Source organism: Apus apus, chromosome 3, assembly GCF_020740795.1.
Source record: "Apus apus isolate bApuApu2 chromosome 3, bApuApu2.pri.cur, whole genome shotgun sequence".
NCBI classification, from domain to species: domain Eukaryota; kingdom Metazoa; phylum Chordata; class Aves; order Apodiformes; family Apodidae; genus Apus; species Apus apus.
The window spans coordinates 116,034,809-116,059,463 of NC_067284.1; the positions used below are offsets into that span (position 1 = coordinate 116,034,809).

The 24,655-nt window shown below is 39.2% G+C and overlaps 1 protein-coding gene across 2 annotated transcripts in view; it reads left to right on the forward strand.

The window, feature by feature from the left end:
* NBAS (NBAS subunit of NRZ tethering complex) overlaps positions 1-24,655 on the forward strand; it is a 153,853-nt gene that overhangs the window by 64,021 nt on the left and 65,177 nt on the right. Inside the window, exons 33-41 of one of the 2 annotated variants that reach the window (XM_051615948.1) lie at positions 2,345-2,458; positions 3,404-3,561; positions 5,831-5,923; positions 10,062-10,232; positions 10,843-10,956; positions 11,221-11,341; positions 12,969-13,045; positions 13,565-13,702; positions 23,870-24,099. In XM_051615948.1, coding sequence (XP_051471908.1) covers positions 2,345-2,458; positions 3,404-3,561; positions 5,831-5,923; positions 10,062-10,232; positions 10,843-10,956; positions 11,221-11,341; positions 12,969-13,045; positions 13,565-13,702; positions 23,870-24,099 — 1,216 coding nt within the window. The remainder of the gene's footprint in view (positions 1-2,344; positions 2,459-3,403; positions 3,562-5,830; positions 5,924-10,061; positions 10,233-10,842; positions 10,957-11,220; positions 11,342-12,968; positions 13,046-13,564; positions 13,703-23,869; positions 24,100-24,655) is intronic. The other variant, XM_051615949.1, reaches the window with a different exon arrangement.

Below are 24,655 nucleotides of genomic sequence, written 5' to 3' on the forward strand. Positions count from 1 at the left end.
TAACCCATAGAATATAAAGGCATTTTGGTTAGGAGGGAAGGAGACAATGGTCTGAAGGAGCTCAACACACACAGACTTTCACAAATAAGAAAGGAAACAAAAGCTAAGATATGCCTTACCAGTTTCTGAACTGGGTTTGATTGATTGTTTAAAATACCTTCAAATGAGGCATCAGGAATTGGAAGCAGTCAATTTTTTCATGTTTGAAGAGCAGAACAAGAGGGTGCCGTGGATCTCTGGCAGGCAGTATTTGAAGTGACTGCAGGGCTGAGGAGATGGGAACTGTGTGAAGAAGGGCTGGGGCTGCCTGACAGGGGATTCACCAGGCATGCTGGAGCTTGGGTTTGTTCTGTGGCTTGTCATGAGAATGGAAGTTTGAATGAGTGAACAGTGGAGATACAATGAGAAAAGTATGGCCATGGACTGGAAGGAGAACAATCCTGCTGTTTTATGTGTGCACTTCAGTAAAACATGAGGAGATGTATCCTGCTGCGTCCAAACTAGCTAGCTAAACCGTGGACTGCACAAGCACTGTTAAGAAAACTCGCCCCAATTGTTCCTCCTCTCTTCCCTCCAATCCCCCTGATTTTTAAGTAGTAATAAACAGCAGAAATTATTTTGTCTAGCTGACAATTGTTAGATTATTTCTTTTGCCTTCTATTTGTGTCTCCTACTTAGTGAAATCTCTGTAAGTAGTAAAGCTGTCAGGGTGAAGTGGGCGTAAAGGTGAGTGGCAAGTACAGATCTCCTGCTTATAAGGAATGACAGTTCACATTTAGCCTGTGTAGATGGAAGCACCTCTTTGTCATCTGTAATTGCTTTTGCCTCGAATGAGAAGTTTCTGGGTTCCAGAGGGCGGAATTTTGCAGCAGAAGAGCCTTGGGTGTGATTAATTGGCAACACTGTGTGTTGGCAGTATATAAAGTAGGAGGCCAAAAGAGAAAATGATGGGAAGCCAACCTTTTTTCCCAGCTGAGTTAGTTGCGATGTTCTGGGATTAGGGGAAGCTTGATGGAGTTCAATAATTAGGGTAACTGCACTTCCCTGAATGTCATTCTAGTGAAACTGTTACATCTTTTCTTTTGAGAAAGCTTTAAAATAAATTTGCCTGCGTTGATGCATCTGCAGAGTAGAGTTAAAAATAACAGCTATGCAATTTAAGAGCACGTACTTTTTAAATGGTTTTTGGAGCTGGGATCTGTTTAACCTTCTGAAATACTTGTATTTCACAAGCTGCACTAATACAGTTTCATAAACCAGTGCCCTTTTTGAATAACTATAACAGCAGTGACTGCGTAAAGTGTTTCTTAATAATAGGGGAGAAACAGGAGCAGGAAGCTTGCCTTGAAAAAAAATCTGCTCATTTTTATTAGCTTCTTGCCATCCTTTCCTAAATTAAAATGAATAGCAAAAGGTTATTTTTGCTGTATGTTTAGTCACCTTCTTATAATGCATGGATGTACGCACTGTTTTGAGCACAAGCCTGGACCAGCTGGTGTCAGTGAAGGAAGTAACTTCCATTCTATTGTCTTCATTCTAATTTGGAAAAAGCTTAAAACATTTTTTTTAAAAAAGATGTTTGATAAAGGGTGACAGGTATAAATGCTGTTTGTATTGACTGTAACTGGCTTCAAAAAGGAGATGCATTGTCTGATTACATTTTCATCTGAATGCTGATGTGTTAAAATAAAGGTGAGGACATTTTTCTGCAGACATTCTTGATGTACCTTTAGTTAGAAGAGAACAATGGTATCTGAGCTGTTTCATTAGACTCATAACTGGGGGAAGAGGCATTTTACAGAGGGGCTGGTGACCAAGATGCATGTCTGGTGTGAAAAAAAAATACCTTCAGTTCTACTCGCTAAGCTTATCACAGTAGGCATTTTTAAATACCTGTGTCTTCCACATCTCATTATGAATTGAGAATTTAAACTGGAATTTGTATACTCTAACAAAAAACAAGAATTCAAAATTCTTCTTCTATTACAGTCCACAGAATTTTTCTTTCCATAGTCAGGATTTAGAATCGTGTCACTTACCTTAAATATCAATATTGATCTATGGCTTGGCCATCACATAAATACAGTTTTTAAAACTTGTTTTTTTTCTACCCAGACATAATATGCTGTGTTGTATTTTTTGGCCAGCCAAGATGCCAATGTTTTTTTTAAAATATGCAACTATTTTTATGATTTCCTTCAGGAAGAGCAGATAACTTTGTTTCTGTTCAGTTTCAAGAAAGGCTCTGCATGTCATGGCATTGTTTTCTAAAGAAGTAAAGTAGCAAGGTTAAGCCAACCATTAATTACAATTAACTAATAAAAATTTTGAATTTTTATTATAGGAGATGACCCAATGGAGAGAAAAGGTCAAGTTTTAATCCTTTTAGTGGAACAAGCTCTCAATTTCCAGGACTACAAAGCAGCTAGTATGCATTGCCAGGAGCTCATGGCCACAGGTGAGGTGAAGAAATGGAGGTGGCTTGGGGTGGTGGTGGTGAAAATCTGAGTTTTGACTGTTTGCTTCCTGTGGTACTTCCGATTGGTATGTTTCATTCAAAAATCAGTTATGTTTTGTTTGTGGAAGTCAACTGACATCAGCATGTCAAAACTAGAAGGCGGGTGGTGTGAAATATGACAAACCCTGGTGTGATGGAGAAGGAACTCCATGTTGTGGAACTACAAAATACTTAAACCACTGTGACTTCTGGAGCAATGTTGCTCTTTTTCTAAATCGTTTTAGTTCATTGAAATCTCTCACATTTTCAGGCTGTCATCCAGATAACCCTTTTTTTCATCTGTGTCAGAAGCTCAAAATAAAGCCCAGCAGAGATTACATTTTTAATTGTCTCCTCAGCACTTTTGTCTTGTAAGAGAGCAAAGGAAAATTTTTAATTGGTCATGTTGTGTAAATCCTGTTTACAGTGTTTTGTCATTGTTTCTGCTGAGATTGAGGGTGGGAAATCTGAGAAGAACTGAGGTCCTACTAATTGTATCAAGTGTCATAGTTTACGTTGTTGTTGTTGTTTTTTGTTGGTTTAGTTTCATTTTTGTTACTTTCCTTGTTTGGGTTCCAGCCACTCCGGTAAGGAGTGCAGTGTCATACTGTGAAGTAAATGATGATTTTTTTATTGCACTAGGTAGAAATAGAGTATGTAAACTTACATATTGCCTATTGTACTAAAATATGATGATAATGAATCTTGTGTGCATTTGGGCAGTCTGAAGTCCAGTTACATCTCTGTTTTATGGAACCTTTTCGGTTCCTTTCTCAGGGGATGCTAAGTGCTGGTGGGAATGCCACATTCCCTCCTGTATCTCCCTCAGTAAAAAAATACACAGCATCCTCCTATCACTTGTAAAGCTCACCAGCCTCAGAGGGGTTGTTTTGTGCTCCCTTCTAGGATATTCTAAAAGCTGGGAGGTGTGCAGCCAGCTGGGGCAGTCAGAAGGCTACCACGATCTGGGGATGCGTCAGGAGCTCGTGGCCTTTGCCCTGACCCACTGTCCCCCCGGGGCCATCGAGGCCTTGCTGGGCGTGAGCAGTTCCTTGCAAACCCAGGTGGGTGTTTATGGAACTTCTTTCATGCAGGTTCAATGTTTACCAAAGGAAAGGGGCCTTTTGCTCCTTTTTAAGATTGTTCCTAGAAGTTCCACCCCAAAGAAGTTTGTATTTGTTCTGCTGTATCTTTCTGCTTTCGCTGTTACATTTTAACAATTGAATTCTCTGCATAAGCATTTTTATATGGTGTGTTGGCTACTCAAGTGTAAGTGCAGTTGTATTCTCAGTCTTCAGTACTTCAATTTCCTCGTTTATTGCCTGATTTAAACATTTTGTTTGCAAACATAGTTAAATATTTTTTCAGTGTCTTCCAGGATCTGTCACCCGTTTATGCTTTGTAATGCAACTTCATTGAATTCCCACATAAATATCTATTGAGTGCTTATTCTTACCTTTGTATGATCTCTACCCAGTACACAAATTATTTTCTCACTGGTGTCAACCATGTAATTATTTTAACAACTAAAACAGGCTTCATATCTGAGCCATCTTTATTAGCACTGCAATGACTGACTATATTGAGTCAGATCTGTTCAGCTGATCATATTAGATATGTGAGAACATGTAATTGTGACATTTAAACACAAGTTGTGGCAAGGTGACATACCAAACCTGTTGAAAAGTTTTATTTGAAACTGCAGTGCAGTAATTTAGTTTGTCAACATGTTAAATTTCTGTTCGGTGTAATTGCGGCTTGGCCTGTTACTTGTTTAAAGAGTTCCTAATTGTCGTAGTTGTCTGAGAGTTCTCAGTGTCCACGGATTTGTCTTGGGGTCATAAAAGCAGCTTATAGGGCAGGCAGTCTGGGTCTGAAGGAGGGAGGAGAAGGGAGCAATAGCTGCAGTACATAGGCAGTCCAATTAAGGCAGCTGCAAGTGCATAGTCTTTCTCTTTAGAAAGCTGCTTGGGTAGCAGTGTATAAGAAATACAGGCAATGAATGAAGACTGTTTGTGCTGCTTCAGGAACGGGGTAACATAAGAATAAAACGCTACAAGGGATTTGAAATCAAGTCTAGCTTCTGCAAGCTGTTACTGGGGTTTTTTTTAAATCATGGAAGTGCTCAAACATGAGAGGTAGGTACAATTATAAGCTTAGCCACAAGTGGAATCTTTGCAGAATTGATACGTGTACAGTATAGAAATAAAAACTTATTTCCCCCTTTGTGCTTACACCTGGAATGAGAATTTGAAGTGAAACAAACTTTTGGCACTGTATAAGCCAGAATTTGTTAGGTTTTCTGTCAGTTCACTGCCTCTTTATCACAGTCTTCTTCCTATGCCCCATCCCTGGAAGCGTTCAAGAGGAGGTTGGATGGGGCTTGGAGCAACCTGGGCTGGTGGGAGGTGTCCCTGCCCATGCAGGGGGGTTGGAACTAGATGATCCTTAAGATCCCTTCCAACCCAAACCATTCTGTGATTCTAAAGGCTTCCTGTCCTGTTAGTTGTAGTGCAGTTCAGTTATTCAGCCACTGGTTATCACCCTCTGACATCCCACTTCTCCCAGGGAAACAATTCTTTGTCGTGTCCATTCACACAACTTGGAACGCAATTTGTTGCTAAGGTTTGGTGTTAGTTCAGAGTAATTTGTACCAAAAGTGCAGCGATGATTAATTTTATATTTGCCCCAGGAAGTCAAACTCAGCTAGTGATTTCTGTGAAAGCACATTTAATCAGTTTCTTCTGCAATCAGTTTCTCCCTAAACCAAGCATAAGCTTTTCAGCTCTGTTCATTAATGGTTCTACATGTTTGGTTCCAGCAGTCTGTGTATGTACAGAAATGGATATATGGAAAAACCCTTATCAAAATGTCACACTGATCAGATGATGCATGAAAGCCTCTTCTGTGGATCTTCATCAATTCTATGACCTGTGGAAATTCTTCTCACAGAACTAGTATCTTGTGTAACACTTGCCTTTGTGGAGCTGCCTAGCATCTCAGAGACACACTTCAGTTAATGGATGATTTTGATGGAAGTTTTTTAGCCTACATAGTGCAGCAGGGTGCAGAGAATAAATACCAAAAATAATTTCTTACATAACATGAAAAATATCACACCAAAAAAATCACACAGCAGGGAAGCTAATTCTGTCTAGGGACTATGCCAGTGTGAGGGTGTCAATCATACCTTTGTGTTCTTCTCCCTGTCTTCCCCTTGTTTCTCTGTCATGGAGGTGTTTACATCAGAATTTCTTGGGTTTCCTATGACATTAGTCATAGTTCTTATATTTGACTCCTTGACTGGTTAAGATATTTATTTTGTGTTCATAGATTCTTTATCAGGCTGTGAATTACCAGTTTCTTCGTTCAGATGGTGGTGAGAATATCTCAGGACCTTCCTCCCTCATCAGTAAGGATACAGAGGTAAGCTTTGAAGAGAGGTTTTGAAGTGCTGATGATCTTGTACTGCATCATGCTGAAGAGCTGAATTTGAGTTTTTAGCACTATCTACCTGTTTACTAGATAAAATACACAACATTAAATTTATCTACTACTTTCTAAGTAGTAGATAGTACTACTAAGTTCAAGCTTTTGCTTATGTATTTCTGCTTAGCCTTTCTGATTTTTTGTTCCTTCTTTCTACACAGTCTTAGCATTGTAGGAAAAAAAAATAGACTCAGAGGCAGGAGAGGAGAAAAGTGCAACAGAAGTGAAGACAATAAAAAACATGAATGTTGGTTTGATTTTATTTTTTATGTCCCAATTGCAGAGCAAACCTGAAAATAAACCTGAGTTACATACTGAATTAAAAACATTGAGTGGGAAACAGGAAAGGCAGCAGGAAAAAAGTCTGTTTTTTTCTACTTTTAATGTTTGTTGTTTTAACTGCTGCTTAGGGAAGTGGTGGGAGTCACCACCCCTGGAGGTATTTCAAAGACACATAGATGTGGTGCTGAGGGACATGGTTTACTTGTGGATGAGGCAGTGCTGGCTTAATGGTTGGACTTGATGCCTTTACAGGTCTTTTGCAACAAAAATGATTCTACGAGTCTAACAAATTGTGTACATGTACAATTGCAAGTGCATTTCTCTCCTGAAATAAAATGTAATAACCTTTTTATGAAAGAAGGGAATGTCTTCTTTCATCCTCTCCAGGGTGTAAAATTCTAACTTATGTTTTCTGTGTTTTCTGTTTGATTGAGTTTTTCTATATGTGATAAACAGATCTTGGGAAGGAGATTGTGGCAAAAACCTTAAAAGAAATATAAGAAAGAAAGAAGAATGTGGTTCATAGTCTGGCTTTCTCAAAAAATTATCTGAATTGCAGCCTCCCTAATGTCATTATACCTTTGGGGAATTTTCATCAACGACATCTGTAGATGGAACAGGCTAGTGTATGCCTTGGGTATATTTTAGACACTGTGGGTTAAAAAAACCCTCTCCTTCATCTGATGGGAGTGTATGTCTCTATTTTATTTTTTATATATGTGTAGGTCTAGATGCACACTTAGTATACATACATATTTATATATAAACATACATATACGGAGACTGTTTTAAAAGGTAGGGATAGGACAAGGGGTAACAGTTTCAAACTGCAAGAGAGGAGATTTAAGTGAGATATTAGGAGAAATTCTTCAGTGAGGGTAGGAAGGCACTGGCACAGGTTGCCAAGGGAATTTGGACATGACTTTCCCTTGATAAAACCATGTTGACTGCTCTTAATGACCCTCTCATCCTCGATATGCCTAGAGATAGTGCCAAGAACAAGTTGTTCCATCACCTTTCTGGGGATGGAGGTGAGGCTGACTGGTCTATACTTACCCAGGTCCTCCTTCGTGCCCTTCTTGAACATCTTGCATGAAAGTTCTCAACTAATTTCATTTTTGTTGTTGCAAGTTTCGCCTCCAAAACTTTTATCCCTATGAAACTTGCAGAAATCTTGCTAGCATCTGGCTACACATCTTCACAGATGGCACAGAAGGATGTTACTCAACATTGCTGGCATATTGACTTCAGTGTAACTCTGCTCCAAATTTTTGGTCATCCTAATCTGAGGGGAATTCCTCATTGCTCTGATGAAGATGCAGGTGATGTTTCTGTATTAACTAAGACATTTGCACAAGGATGTACTTAAATGCCTTAGTTGCCAGCTTGTCCCTGTTGGCTGAATTCATGGGATCCATTAGAGAAATTATCCCCTGGAAGCTACAGTGATTCCAACATAGCAGATTATTTTTAAGCAAAATGTTTAATTTCCCAGATCCCCACCCTTTTCTTCTTTTGTATGCTGCAAGTGCTTCAACAACTAATTTGTGCTTTACAAACAAAATGTCTCAGAGGATAAAATAAGGTTTTGATTAATGAAAAGCAATTTAGAATATTATTGCTAATATTAGATTAAAGCATAATGCTTAGTCATGAGATGCTGTGATGTGTATAAACAATAACCACTGAGTGTCTTCTAAATAAGCTCTGAGTTTGTTGGATCTGCATAATCCATAAAACATGCATTATATCTATTAAAATAATTATCTTTAAATACTTGAATGTGAAAACTTAATTATTGAAAAGTGCACATCAGCGCAAGAGAAATTTGAGGTTTCAAGTTTCCTGGAAAACAAGCTCTCTGATAGGAGAGCAGATGTAATTCCTAAAGTAGAGCATCTTCAAATTATAGGAATGATTTTCCTGAACAATGCTTAAAGAAAATTACCAATCAACAGAAGATGAGCATCTTCTTTCCCTTTGCTTTTTCTCCAAGCTCTGAATCTGAGAAAAGACAGGATTTTTTGAAATGTTTGATTACATTAAATTGGTATATCAGGCATTTTTATCACTGCTGGTTCACAGTGGTTAGGGAATGTTGTGTTTACATTGCATGCACTGGGAACTCATCCACCTGGAGTCTGTGTAATCTGAGGGCACAACTAATGCTCCAGCTGCTGTTTCAAATAGTTGTGGGCTTTTATTTTCCATTTTGCAAGGGACTGGAGCTGTGTTTTGTGGTTTAGTGAATGTGCTGGGTTTAATTCTATAACAATGAAATTAGAATTTTTATTACAGGAAGAGGTAGCTGTAATTCCTGAAGGAATCGTTTATTTACAGTGTCACTAAACTCTTGAGCAGGGAAGGAGAAAAACCCCAGCGTGGAGCTCTGTATGTGCACTGGTTCAACTCCTGTTGCTAGTCAGTGGAGATCCAGTCAGTAGTACACAGAGAATAATGCTTCAGTTACTTCATCATAAATATCAACAATTTGAGATGCCTTAAGTTATCCTCTTGCCCTTTAGATACTGACCCAAAAAGTCTAGGTCCTCTGTCGGATGTACAAGTTGTAACGTTTGCTACAAACAGAAAAAAGAAAAACCCCAAAACAAAACCCTCCAAGGCACAAAACTTAAATGTGGAATATACGTGAGTAATTATGTAAAAGTCACTATTTTAAAGTCTTGTTCTCCAAGGGGAGGACCAAAAAGGGAGAAAGGAAAAGGAAAGCTAATATCTGATGTTGTGTGTTAGGAACAGAATCTGTTCCACCTCACTTTGTGTTCTCTCTTCAGTTATACAGGTAGAATTTTTCTATTTCAATACACTTCATTGTATGGAGAAATAAAAAATAGGATTGTTCAGGAGGAACGTTGGATATAAAGCTGTTGAAGTTTGCTGCATGGACAAAAAATATGTATTTTTTCTGCTGCTGAAGGCTGTATTTATTGGCATGCTAATTATGTGTTTGTGTCTAACATTTAAGCTTTGTAAAGTATGTGATTATCACAAAGCTTTCAGGACTATAATAGCACAGATCAACCAACATGGATTTTCAGGGTATTATTTAAATGCTTTTCATGAGGAAGAGCTGGTACAGAAAGCTGCATTTGTGGAATGTTACCTTCTGCTTTTAAGAACTGATTTCCGTGTGAGTTTACTGAGACTGAGTGACGATGTTTTGCAGGATCATGCACAGATGTGTATGTGCAGGTATTGCAGAAGCTGATTGGAATTGAGGATATGCTGGAGTCCTGGTTGTTTTTTTGCAGCCTTTCAGATTTGCTACACTCAGTATCTTGTATGTGCCAACTGCAGAATTTCAGGTCTTGATACTTTTTGACTTGGCATGGAGATGAATGTTTACATCTCTTAATCACTTTCCCTACTGAGACTTCAGCTTTAATTAATGCTGCCTCTGTTCAAATACAAGATAGTCTCTACTATCAGTTTTCTTGGCTTATGGAAGATTAATTTTAGCATGCTCAATCTACTCACTTGTGGAGAGATCATTATTTTAACAGAAGCATTCAACAATAATGTAAGACATTGCCATTATAAACTTTGCAATTAAAGACAGCTTGTGTCTGTGGAAACTAGAGATGGTAGTTGAATAAGGGGGAAACTTCTGCATCACTTCCAACTTGTCTTTTGTTTGTTTTTAAGACAGCTGTTGCTTAAATTAATGATCATTAAAATACCTTATTAACATAGTGTGTGTTTGGCTTTAGGTCGTCAGCCTAACGAGATCAGGAGTCTAACATTTGCTGTTGTGTGTTGAATGTGCTCACAGGATGAAACCAGCGTCTCCTCCTCTAGCCAGTCTGCTGATCTGTTGTACTGGACGACATCCAAAACCATGGAGGTGTTGTCTAACACAACTCTGACTACAAAGGCCGTGCTGCATGCTGTCAGTGATGGGCAGTGGTGGAAGAGATCATTAACTTACCTTCGGCCGTTGCATGTAAGACATTGCTGGTGTCCCTGCAGGTGTTTGCAGACTCTGATACGTGAGTGTAAAAGCTGGGCTCTCCTCCTGGTGTCTGGTGCCTGAAGAGCTCAGATCAGTAAAGGAACTAGAGACAGCGAGGGATTGTTTGCAAGCAGATCCAAATGAAAGAAGGGGGCTGAAGCTGTTTTCTTGTTTTCTACTCTGTTTTCTCCTGCTTTTTTTAGCACTTTGTGAAGGCATAGTTGAAATTTGGCAGAACTTCAGAACTTTGAGAAAGAAAGCACATTGAAGTCCACTCTTTTCTGTAATTTTATATTCAAAGCTGTTCTTTTTCAGTGTCTCTTCTCTGCCTTCTCTACTTCAGTGGATTTTCTAGAATGTTTTAGATACTAGTTTCTCTGATGCCACTTTTGAGCATGATTCTCTTTTTTAGTGTGATTCTCTTTGTTTTTAAGAATACTGGGCCTCATTCAGCAATGGTTTATATATGATGACTCCTGTCTTTCTCCCCACTGAATTAAATGATGTTTTAATTTACAGTTGCTTCTCTTGTGAACAGCAGTTACAGACTTTTAATGAGCATTTTTTTACGACTAGACTCAACCATACATGCTTTTCACAGGGCCAAGAAGTTGGATACCTATCAAAAAGTGGGCCTGGAGAAAATGCCACTGTGGAAAAGCAAGGCTGTCATCCCTTTTATGAGTCTCTGATTCCTAATCCATATGTTGCAGAAGTAAGTTTGTGTGACAGAATTCAGAAGTGTTAGATTTTTTTTTTTTTGTGGAGATCTTATAATTACTTACAAATAATGCAAAACCCATAGTGTTGTGACTTGCAAGGGTTTGAAATTTTGTACCACAGCAAGAACAATCCCAACATGAAACAGAAAGAACAGAAAATGCAGGAGTTGTGGTAGAAAATTGCTTCTGATGCAAGTGAGCTAAATATAACAGCAGCGTGATGGGCACGTGTGTCAATTTTCTTGTTTTACTTCTAGTCTGAAGTCAGCTATGGCACATACCAGAACAATTCATTGGAAAGCTTTGCAGAAGTATTGCTGAGGACAGAGAAACTGACAGAAAGAAGTGAAGGAAAAGACCTGCTTCCAACAACAGAAGGTATGGTTATGAATATATTCACTCCTCTATTTACTATACGTAGTAAATGCAGGAGAATCTGTGGCTGGGTTTAAATAGGGACAATTGCACAGTATGCTCTGAATTACTGTCTGAATATTTTGTGCCAACTGTCACCTAGTTCAGCACCTTATGTGGGTAAGTAGTCTTGAGATAGGATTATCTGCAGCAATTTCAGCAGAAGTGGTATTTTTAGGAGTCATTTAATAAAGGCTAGACATCTGGAAGTTGACTTTAAGCAGAAACTGATACTCAGGATTCCTGAATGCTACCATGTGCAGTTATTTAAATGGAAATTGGCTGTCCACATTAATGTTACTCGTATGTGTGCCTGTATATTCATTTGTCAGATTCTGTGTCATTGCTTATACAGTTTCTAGGGTCGTTACAGTATTTTATTTGCTAATTAATGCTCAACTACACTTTCTGAAATCATTGGAACTTTTAATTTTCTTCTGGAATGTCTACATTTTATAGTTTGTACTTAATAATTTGCCAGCTGAAAGAGTTTCAATTTAAAAAACAACAACCAAGCCACATACAAACCCATCTACAATTGTTTTTCTTTCCTTTTGTCTTTCTCCTGCTGGTTTAAGAAATGAACTGTTTAAATATTTACATGCTGTTACTATCTTTTGAAGTGAGATATCTCTATTGTATTTTACTCCATGGAAAATTCTACCATGAAAAATGAGTGTATTAAATCACTTGAAAGTTTCATGTGAGACATACTTCATAAGCCATGTGGGTTTATTTCAACTGCTTAGGGAAAACCAGTGTGTTTCTCTTACAGATACATGAGTCAGTAGTAGTTTGAGATGTGTGATGTTTCTGCAGATAAGCTGTACAGGTGTAATATAACAACCTGGTGAATTAGAAGAGTTCAGCAACAGCTTGGATAAATGAGGGTGTACTATGATAAAGGAAAAGCAGGCAATTTTTATGTCAGTTTTACTAGCAGTATGTATTTTTTATAATCGGAGAACTATTCTTTGTTGCATTAATTTCAGCTGTGTCCTGTGCTGATGTTCCTGTTTGCAGGATGTGGCAGGACCTGGTTTTGGTGTTTCACTGATCTCATTTAAAACTCACATGACACTAGCTAGTTTTGGTGGGGTTTTTTGTTGTTGTTGTTTTTTAAATTTTTTATTAGTTAAGATAAAGTTTTGAATGTGGCCTGTTGGGTTCATTGGTAAGTGAATTAGAGCTCAGTCTGGAAGAGCAGACATTTTGTACCTCTGGTTGGTGGCTTCTAATGTTTAGAAAATCACGTTGCTGCCTTGATTTTACAAACAAAAGATTTACTAGTTGTAGATCAGTACAGGTGATATTTTAGTGGCTCTGTTTAACATCTGTTACTGCATAGCCTGAACTTGTTTGGTTAATGCATCAAACTCTTTGCCTGGAAGTCAAGGTAAAGCTGTGCTGCAGTTAACTACATATTATCTGTTTCTGGATTGCACTGGTAAGTGTTTAATTAAGTATGTATAGAGTGCTTCAAGCTAGTGTCTACTAAAATACAGTTACAGTGAAAATATTCCATTAGGTAGCTGTCAAGGCTGGGTAGGTCAGTAATCAAAGCTGTCTTTCCCTTCCCTCTATGTTGCAGTTCTGCTACAACTTGCGAGTGATGCTTTACCAAACGATATGGCCTTGGCTCTCGCCTATCTACTTGCACTGCCACAGGTATGTTGATTGGGGTTTGATTAATATGTTTTTGCCAGGGAAGACTTTTAATAACATTTCAGAGTCCCGTAAGGAAAAGTAATTTTCTTAAGGTTTTAAAATCTGAAGTCTTTGAATGAATTGAAATACTCATTTTTATACATTGGGCTGGTGCATTTAAAGGAAACTCAGAACAAATTCCACTGGAGCATGGCACTGGTGAAGGGGCATGTTTTATTACTTGGAATAGGAGTTGGGCCAACTGACTGACAATTCTAATATAGCTCAGAAATATGGGTGGTAATTTTGTGGTAGAGAAGCAGCAAAACTGTAGTTGGAAAATCGTGTTGGTTAGGTCTTTGTGCAGGGGGTCAAAAACATCATTGTGTTGTGTGCGTAGGTTACTCATTTACTTCTGTTTCAGAAAACATGGTCAGAGCTATTCCTAAATCACAGCAAGTAGCTTTTTAGAAAGTTTATGCACTTAATGTTGTATACTTGCTGATTCTTTCATCCAAATTAATGCTCTTTTTCTCCTAGGTGGTAGATGCCAACAAATGCTTTGAAAAGCAATTACATTCTGCGTTATCTCTCCAGCTGGCAAGTTATTACTACAGCCTGCAGATCTATGCTCGTTTGGCACCATGTTTCAAGGACAAATGCCATCCTCTCTACAGGGTTAGTACTCTTTCTGTTTAAAACCATATACATTAATGGGCAGCATTAAAGCTATTCTAAAAAGCCAGTATGTGAGTTAAGCCTGTTAAGGAGCTGATCTGACTTACACAGTGAGCAGCCTGTGAAGTTGCACATAATTATTCTTCTGCAGTGCTGTAAACAGACAAGTACTTCACAATTTGTGGAAGAGTTTTTGAAGCACGATATCAAGTGTCATTTATAGCTAATAGCATCAGTCTTCAAAGTAGCTTATAAACACTGAGCAGTAATGAGCACAGCCTATGTTGTCATCTTGCAATAATGGTACAATACAGCACTTCTAGGAATAGTCAAGTGTCCGTTTAAACAAGAGGGGTGCTATTCAAAAAGCTTTCATAGCCTTCCTTGAGGTGTGTTGTTTTGCATTTTAGTTTGCACATGGTGTTTTGAAAATTCATCTGATGAAATTTGCTTATTTCCTTTGAGAGCTGTCTCTTTCCGAACTGGCACAGCTTTCCTTCCTTTAAGCCTGTGCTTAAAGGAGTTACATGGTAAACTCCAAACTAGATCAAAGAGGTGACATAAAAAAGTTTAGTAAGGCACCAGTTGCCATTCTTACTAAGGTATCTGAGTAAAAACTCTTCTTTGCCACTTCAAGGTGGTGGCACCTGGATCTTCTGTTTCTCGACACTGAAATAGGTCCAGAGGTCCTTTAACTGTAATTCAATGCTGCTCATTATTCTTAGAAGATAACAGAGTGCATTTTTATGGATGAAGATGGATAACCTCTCTTTTCCTCCTTTTCTGAACCTTTACATATTCAGTAAAGATCCAAATCTGGCCCTTCAGCCATTTGCTTAGAAAAGGTGAGTCTTCAAGAGCAGATACTTCTATGCAACAGCATCTGAGTCACAGTTGCTGTGATTTCTTTAGTCCATTCAGTCAAAGTATCCTGTCTTAAAAATCTCTAAACTGAATGTATAAGAAGCTGTGTAGAAGCATGGAAGGAGTCTACACTTCCTACGCCTACTTAAAATAAAATGGTATAAACATTTCAAACCAGTACAAGAGATTCTCTGGCACAGTGGGTGAAAAGTTCTCAAAATGATGACGACAGATATATTATAATGATAATGGGAAGTAGGGGAGAGTCCTTTTCCAAAAGCTAAGGCAGACTTGTAGGACTTGCTAGATTGTAAAGAAAGACATTTTGAAGGATTGATTTGGTTTGTTGCATGAAGACTTGATTTTTTTAACTGGGAGGTGAAATACAGGCAGCTAATACCTGCACATCGAAGCAGAATCATAAATTATCAGAAAGTCTCATGAACTTTTTGTACTGTAGATGTCCAAAAGGAAGTCAGCTTGGTCATTTCTAATTCTGAAGCCATTCACTTAGTTTTAAGGAGAAACAGAGGGATTTGAGTGCAAGATACTGCTTCAGTTCTGCACCCAAGACAGTTTTGAAATGTAGTTGTTAAAATAATATAAACATAATAGTTATAGTTTAGGGCATGTGAGCTGTAATAGTTTCTTATCCTGAGAAGAGTGTTAAAGGAGCACTACAACCAAATAAAACCACAAATAAAGGTCTGTAAGAATAATTCCAGACAGAAGAAGAGAACAAAATTTCCAGCAATGAACTGGTTGTGGAGAGTGTTGGTCTGAGGAGGCATCATTACCCTTGGAGTAGCTGCATTTGTCTGTGATTTAGATTGTAGCTGGGCATGAACTTGTGCTCTCTGCACTTAACCTGCTTCCCTTTCCTGTTGCTTGCTGCTTAGGGAAGCCTCTGTCAGTCTCTGTAGAGAAGCAGAGCTAAGTCTGCTTGCATCTCACATGAATTCACTGTCTACAAAGTAGATTTTTCTGGTTTTGCTTGTGTTTTCTCTCTCTGTTTGAATGACAACCCTTGTGTATTTTAGTTCTTGTGCTGTTTCTTTGTATTGCTGTCATTGCTAGACCTTTGTTCTCTATTCACATCTCCCTTTGCAGGACCATATTTAGGCTCTCTATACCTCCCTCTCAGCAATGGCATCTCTAGGCTCTAAGTGCATGAAGTGCTTTCTTCCCCCACATTTTCAGCAGTGAGGGCTGACACAAAGATCTCACTGATTTCCTCTGCTATGGACTTACCAATAAGTGCCCCTTTCACACCTCATCCCTTAGTGTTCCTGGCACTTCTCTAGCTGGCTTCCCACTTTTGAGTGACTTTTCAAAAATTTTTACCATAAGCTTAACTATTGTTTATAAGACACTTTCCAAGTACTTCTTTAGCCCTTTTAATTTCCTCCTTGGCCTGCCACATTTTGAGAGTTTTCCTTGATTTCCTTATTCCTTTGTGATGTCTTGACAAATAAATTCACATTTTTAAAAATGAATTAATGTCTTAGCTAACAAAAATGGAGAGCTTGCTAAGCTAAGCTTGCTAAGGGTTTGAAGGCTTGATGCTCAAGTAAGCTCTCCTGAGCTAGCAGTCATTGGGGATGATCCCTGAAATAGTAGTCCAACAACAAGTGACATTGCAATGAGATTGTGACAGCTGTGTTCCTTTGCTTGAGCTGTGTTTGATACAGACAAGCCAGAGCTTCACATACCCTCACTTTAATTTCTTAAGCACACAACACTACAAAGCATCACCATTTTCTGTTGGGACCAAATAATAGTCAGGTGACTCAGAAAAAAGCTGTTGTGAAATGGTTGGGGTTTGTGTTGGTTGGTTGTTTTTCTTCCCCTGGTTTTATTTCTTCAAGATAAATTGTGCTTAAGGAAAAGAGATGGTTATGATATTGCTTAATTTGATTTCTCAATGTTTATAGAAGCTGTTCTGCTTAGTCCTTCTGGAGGCAGAGCCAGTGTTCCTGAGGCAGATGTTCAGAAATACTCATTTAGAAGAAAGGATCTTCAACCCAGACTTTTCATTTCAGCAGATGTTTGAGGTCTAGCTTGCCTGCATTCCTCTGGAGACATCTTTGTGGCTTTCATGCAAGAGAGGTAGTTGGGATAAGTACTAATGCTTTCCTTCCTGCAGAGGGTTTTGTTCCTCTCTAGGAAACAGCATAGAGGTGACCACCAGCTTTTTGAAGTGATCTTCCCCATGTCAATTGGCTTTATCCTTTGTTTCCTTTTCTGTGCTTCTGTAACTCTTCAGAAGTCAGTGAACATGATTAACTTTGCAAGCTGCCTTGTAGAAATTTTCTGTAACACGTTTAATCTTAGAACACAAAATATTTACACAAAAATTTATTCATCTGGGTTGTGAGAACAGGTGACTTTCCAGACAATACTGAAGTGTCTGAAATGGGCTGAACTGAGTGAGAGACCTGGCTCCTCCACCTCTTTGATTTTTATTTTGTTTTCTTTTTTCCTTCTTGGAGAGTTAAGGTCAAATGCTACATTGGCCTGAATAAATGTAGCCTAAGTAGCTGTTCATGAAAATGTGTTTCACAGTAAGAGAGGGGAGCACTGAGAATCTCACCCTTCTGAGAAGTGCCCCTGGGTTAGGATGAAAAAGTGTTTGACTTGTGGCATTTTAATACCTGTCAGGGAAGAGGAATTCAGGTGTTTTGTTTTCATGTGTAGCTCATTGAATATTTAGTTTTCAAGCTTTAAGTTAATAAGATATGGAAATATTTGCATGTATCCAGGCAAGTAACTGTACAAATTAAAAGCATCCTGTATTTTGCTAGGGAAACTAACTGAAGTTTGCCAGTAGGAATGTGTGCTTATCCCACAGGCTGTGTATGACTGCAGCTGCTGCCAGATAGATGAAGTTTGAAGACATACTCTGAAAGAATGATCAGTGATATTATTTCTTCAAAACACAAGCATTTCTTTAGAGAAAAAGGGGGTGGACAGAAGCTTAGGATAACTACCTAAACATTATTTACTGAGAGTAATGCTGACTGTAATGAAAACTGATTGTGTACTATTAATTCAGTAGTCACTTTACTCAAAATTAGGTAGTAATTTTCTTTTTTCAAAGGTTGTTCTTTCAGTTAACATTTAGACCTTTTGTTATGTGTTAGTTCCACTAAAACAAGTGTTCAGGTGAAATGATGTGATGAGATTTTCCTACCAAAATCTGACTTTTCAATATCTTACCCAATAAGAGCGAGTCTGTAAGAGAACACAAGGTAGACAAGAAACTATCAAAACATTTTCTCTGGGGACAGATTATTCCTCAGTCTTGCTGGAGGAGCTGATTAAAATCAAAGCAAAAAAGCATTTAAAATGGAGCACGAGAACAATTTGTTCAACTCTGCAGATACAAGTCATTTACCATAACTGTGGAAGGAACTGCCTGGACAACTTTTCAAATCATTTTTATGCTTTATTACTTAACAGAAGCCTCTTGCCTTTTTTTTTTTTTCCTTTTTCCTTTTTTTTCTTTAACTGGTTTCTTTATTGGAAATGATGTTTTAACTTATACCTAGTGATTTTGTTTGGGCTTCAAGTCACTTTCTTGTAATTGTTTCTTTTGCTGCTGGCAGTACTACTTTTGTAACTGTTACATCTGTTAGGAATTTACCTTAAAATATCTTCAGTACAAATTCAAGGCAATTTCTGGAATATGCAGATAGGAACATGCAGAAGACAACAAACACTGCAGATACCCTGGTAAACTATACTTTCATTTTGTGATCAGTGGCTGTTTAATATTAAAGAAAAATGTATTGGTGAAATCAAATTTGTTAACTGTGTTTTTTCCCAGTTTTTCCCAGTCTTTTAAAGAGATTTGTAAGAACAAAGAAATAGCTACCTGCCAGGAAAAAAAAAAATAATTTGAATTTTAAGATGGTTTTCAGATCAGGGTGAAGAAATTCCAAGATCAAAATCTTACCTCTTTTTAAAACCAGTGTTGCTTTTATAAATCACAGTGACACAGGTTCTGAAGGCCTTCTCAGGTGTGTCCCCCAGAGGATGGTCCAAGAGAAATATTCCTTTAAAACATACAGTCAGGTAGACCCTAATCCCCAGCTGGGCTTTACTGGTGTAGCTGGTGTGGCAGTATTGACAGTAACTTGTCCTGATCTATGCTGAGTAAATCACCTCTAGTAGCATGGGATTAAATTAGCTTCATGCTAAAGTGATGGGTGTTTTTTTCTTTTCTCTCTCTCTCTTGTTTTTTTTTTTTTTAATTCTTAAGCAAATTCTGTGTCCCTGTTGTCCATTGGATGAGTAAAACGCATTAGCGGGCAATTTGTGAGGGATTTCCATTGGGAATTCCATGGTGGGACACAAGTTAAGGGTGTCATACCTTCTGAGCAGCTCTTGTGGCTCCTCTGGAAACTTATCCTGACTTTGCTGCTGTGCTGAGGGAAGGGGAGCTGCTCTCACACGTCTGCCTAGCAGTACAGGAGGAGATCCACCTGGCAATGAAGGGAGTTGGGCACCCAGGCTCAGTTCTGGAAAGCCAACAGAGGTAATAGTGTAGTAGCAGGATGGGATGTTTCATGTTCTTTTGGACAGATAACATGAGAAAGAACAAGCTGAGTGTCACCTCTTACTGCTCTTACCTTTCACAAATTACCATAGAGCTTTTTTGGTTTTTAAGTGCCTGTTACAATTCTAAGAAAGTCAGACTCTGTAAACCCCATGAGTGCTGCAGGAAGACTCAGCCTTTCCTCATTTTGCTAATTTTCTTCATTGCCATCTCCTGTCACTAGCTAGTTATTGTGGTCTTTTAAATTAAAAACTTCGAAGACTTTTGTGTACTGGCAATACAGCTGTAATGATCTTTCTGTGTTAGTGCTTGTTAGAACAAGCCTCATGTCTAATTGAACCAGGTGTCTAATGGATGTAGAAATATTTGTGCTTATCTTGTAAAAAAACATGTATTATTCAAAATGTGAAGATGTAAAAGAATACAGAAAATTAAGAAATAGAAATTCTACACAAACTGATACCAAACACTTTTAACTTTTTCCATAGTCTGATTGAGCTTGTGTTGAATGCCTAATGTAGGTATTGCACAAGCAGCACTGTTGCTTAAGGAAACATTTTAAATCTATAGAAGGATAAAAAAAGAACTAGAAGGAAAAGTGTGTGTCATTCCAATAAATAAGTTTTGCAAACAACTGCAACTTGGTAAAGATTTTTTTTTTTTATAGATTAAGAAAACCTAGAAGTTCTCACATCAGATATTATTACAGGCTGGGCTTGAAGCAGGCTGTGGGTTTTCTTTAAACATTTTTGATTTCACATGCTCTGATAGTTTGAAGCAGACGTCTTGTCAGGGATAAAAGAGGACAAGGCTTGACTGTAAGATTTCTGGTGCAGAGTTCAGCACAGTCCTTGGCAGTGCTCGCTGTGAAAACCAACTGGCTGTCAGTGATAAGCTCAGTAGACTCTTGCTTCCCAAGGCATTATTTGTATTTTACTGCAAGATGTTTCTTAAATCCTTCTTGTAATTTTTGTGATACTTTTCAGCCATCCCTTTTATAATATATTTCAGAACTTTGAAATCAGAAAAGAGCCAGTAGTGGGAATTTGTTGTTTTGATGAGAAACATCAGTTTCATTTTTTTGTTTCTGCTTCCTCATATGTACATCCAAGGATCACATTGATTCTTTAAATAAGACATACATCTGATTATCATCCACTTCCTTTTCTTTCACTCCTTGTAACAGTTTGTCATTGTTATTATTTGGTGTGATATTACTTAACATACAGTGGTCCTTGATGAAGATTTTTATTTTTTTTTTTTTTATTATAACCTAATATGGAGAAAAGAGTTAGAAGAGGTTCAGGGAAAGGGTCCAGAGAAGGGCCACAAAGATGATCCTTGGGCTGGAGCAGCTCTGCTCTGGAGACAGGCTGGGAGAGTTGGGGTGTTCAGCCTGGAGAAGAGAAGGCTCCAGGGAGACCTTAGAGCACCTTCCAGTGCCTGAAGGGGCTCCAGGAAAGCTGGGGAGGGGCTTGGGACAAGGGCAGGGAGGGAGAGGACAAGGGGGAATGGTTATAAGCTGTAAGAGGGGAGATTTAGGTTAGACATCAGGAAGAAATTCTTCCCCATGAGGGTAGGAAGACACTGTAATAAGTTGCCCAGGGAAGCTGTAGCTGCCCCATCCCTGGAGGTGTTGAAGACCAGGTTGGATGAGGCTTGTGCAGCCTGGGCTGGTGGGAGGTGTCCCTGCCCATGCAGGGGGGTTGGAACCTGATGATCTTTAAGGTCCCTTCCAATCTTCACCATTCCATGATTCTGTGATTCAGATTAGAAAAACAGTTAAACTGCACTGACCAGCTTCATAGAGAGCATTCCTGGTAGAACTGAACACCTATTACTGCATCTTTGTAGGTATTATTTTGTAAAAATATTACCAGGAAAATTATTAAGATGATTAAGTAGCCTTAAGGTCTTCCTTTGAAGCATAACCAGGGAAGACTGCACACAGATGTGTGTAGGGAAATGTGGGGAGAGAAGTTTGGCCTAGTGACAGATGTCAGTTGAGAGGGTGACAACTTAGAATATTATGGTTGGAAGTAAAGTGGCAGTTTTGGGTTTTTTTAGAAGGAATTTCACATGTCAAGATGATGCCTATCCAATTTATTGAAGACAACAGTGGACCAAATCCAAAATTATTTGAATCTCCCTGTTCTGGTAATTAGTATTTTTTTATGTTTTTTTGTTGTAAATACTCAAGTTTATTTCTGTCTCAAGTTGATCTTGTGGACTTTATGCAGCATCCCCAGAGCTGTGCTCTGGAAGGTGAGTGCTGACCTTGGATTCTACTCTTCACCTGCCAAAGGAGGTGAATTTACCCTCATAGGTTGCCAAATTTACCCTCATAGGTTGTCAGATAGACCTGCCTTTCTCAGTGGACTGTACCAAGGGTTTAGGCAATTATGTTAAACAGTTTTCCTCATCTTGCTCTGACTCCATGCTCACTTTCTAGTGGAGCACCTAAAATGATATATCAGGGCACATAAAAAGCAATGTATTGGTTTCCAGCTGCTTATCTGTATTGTAGAGGCACAGCTCTCCTTGCCTATCTCTTTTCTGAGGTTTTATTATTCTGTTACCAATCTCCTAAGCAACCTTGAAAGAACTACTGATGTTTTTTTAACAAATCAATGAGTTTGCAGTGTTCAGAGGGCTTCAGAAAAATACCATGTGGAGAGGAAAAAGGCTTCCCTGTAGCGTTTAATATGACTCGGTGAGCAGCCTGTCAGCTAAGACTTGAAAAGAAAGGAAGAAAACAATCAATTTAGAATGACCAGAGAGTCATAGAAAAAATCAAGCATGCCTCAAGGTCCAAACATTTGCTGTGTGTTTTACCCTGCTGTGATCTCTAGTTAACGTCCATAGGGTTAGCTTCCAATTTAGCAGAGTCTTGCTGTATTAACAACAAAGTATATTTGACCATGACACCCAATGTTTTCAAGACTGCAGCAGTTAAATCACCTCTTTCTCTTGGAAAACATTTCAACTCCAGTTGGCATCCCCAGTGGTGACACTCCTTTCTCACTGGGTGCTTCACAGAAGTCATGGTGCTTCTTTGTGGGCATTGTGCTGCTGGTGGCCTCCTCATTCATGGGAGAGTAAAATCAAAGCACTGAGTGGGCTGAAGGATTGCATGTCCTGCACAGCTGTGTTCAGGTGGAGGTGCCTGGACGTAGCCCCTGTACAAATCTGGAGATGACTGAGATGATGCTAATCTCATGATGTTCAACCAGGCCAAGCGTAGGATCCTGCATGCGGGTCAGCACAACCTCAGGCACAAATCCAGGCTGTGGGGAGAAGGGCTGGAGAGCAGCCCTGAGGAGAAGGTCCTGGGGGTGGGAGGAGATGAGAAGCTGGACTTGAGCCCCCAGTGAGCGCTGGAGCCCAGAGGGGCAAGTGTGTCCTGGGCTGCATCAACAGAAGTGTGGGCAGCAGGGCCAGGGAGGGGATTCTGCCCCTCTGCTCTGCTCTGGTCAGACCCCACCTGGAGAGCTGTGTCCAGCTCTGGAGCCCTCAGCACAGGAGAGACATGGACCTGTTGGAGAGGGTCCAGAGAAGGGCCATGAAGGTGATGGGAGGGCTGGAGCAGCTCTGCTCTGGAGACAGGCTGGGAGAGTTGGGGTGTTCAGCCTGGAGAAGAGAAGGCTCCAGGGAGACCTTAGAGCACCTTCCAGTGCCTGAAGGGGCTCCAGGAAAGCTGGGGAGGGACTGTTTACCAGCATAGCAATTATGAGGAGCAGTGGTTTTAAGCTGGAAGAGGGGAGATTTAGGTCAGACATCAGGAAGAAATTCGTCACCATGAGGGCAGGAAGGCACTGGCCCAGGTTGCCCAGGGAAGCTGTGGCTGCCCCATCCCTGGCAGTGTTGAAGGGCAGGTTGGATGGGGCTTGTGCAGCCTGGTCTGGTGGGAGGTGTCCCTGCCCATGCAGGAGGGTTGGAACCTGATGATCTTTAGGGTCCCTTCCAACCTTAACCATTCTATGATTAAAGGCTTTACCACAGACATGTTGGTTTTACCCTTACAAACCTGCAGCATGTATTTGTGTCATCTCCCTCCTTGCTTCGCTAGGTGGGGTTTTGACTATTGAATTAGTGGTTGATTAAATGTGCACTTGATGAATCATTTCTAATGCAGGAAAGTAAGCTCTTGTTCTTCGAAATTATCAGTGCTGAACACTTAAAATGCTACGCTGTTCCTTCTATCAGTTCTGTAAAACAGAAGTGTACCAGAAATGCAGTAACAAGCCACCCCAATATTTCTTCTTGCTTCCATTCTTACCTTTGAGGGTTTTACGAGCAAATTTATTTGTAGTGTTTGTAACTGAGGGGAGATTTGCTACTTTTTCTTTGATTTGTTAGTGTTTTACCAGTCAGTTGTCTCATTCAATGTCAATACAAAATGAGGGGTTTAATGACAGATAAATTAATTAATCCTGTAGTACTTGTTATGGTTAATTCGGTTAGGTAAGTTTGTTTGAATTTTTATAGCATATGGAATACCATAAAACATCCCAGTGATGTCCATTGACATCCTAGTCCTTACAGAAAATGGGGAATTCTGTTGTATATAAAGCATTTCAGAAATGGAACAAAAAGTGATAGTTCAGTTCAGAAGACAGATATAAAAGCAGCATGTCAGTAAGTACTGCCAAGTAGTATTTCAGTGCTGAACACCGGGTAAAAGGGTCTATTTTTTTGCAGAGGTTTACAGGGCTTTTTTTGGTTGTCAATAATTTTCCCAGGCTGATCCAAGGGAGCTGATTCAGATGGTGACAAAGCACGTGGCTGAGCGTGGTGACACAGAGTGGCCTGAAGACATCCCAGCCTTGGTGGAGCAGCTGCGCTACTACAACGAGCGGCTGCTGGATTTCACTCAGGCTCAGATCCTGCAAGGACTTGGCAAAGGAGTGGATGTGCAGAGGTTTACAGCAGATGGGCAATACAAGAGAGAAACAATACTAGGACTGGCAGAGTAAGTATTGGCTGTTATGTTTATTTTTTTAAAAACATGGAATTACTTGAAGCTTGAAATCAGGAAAGTAAATGGAAAGTGGTGCTGACCTTTAGAGGGGCTGAGTTACCAGTTGCTTTAGATATTTACACTGTGATGCTGCTACAGTTGGAGCCTTTTCTATTCAGCAGCTCCACTGAAATGTTGCTCAAATGAATGGATCAATAACTTCTACTGGAAGCTATAACACTTGGTTTATTAACTGCTAATATTGAAGTTAATCAGGGATTCATGAAATAAGAGCATAGGTGGATCTGATCCTTTCATTTCATGTAAACCTGCCTTATCAATCTATTAGGGTATGCGCCTGCATCAACGTTTGTAATGAACTGTAACTTAAAGAAAAAAAGCTTAATAAACTGTATTTTGTTTTCAATAATTCAGTAAAAGCTTCTGTATATCACAGTATTTTCCCCCTGTAGTCCTTTGGAAGTACTGAAGCCTTCATTGCCCATGTGCTGATATTTAAAATGCTTTTGTCTCACCTTTCAGTTATCCAGAATAGAAAAAGAAGATC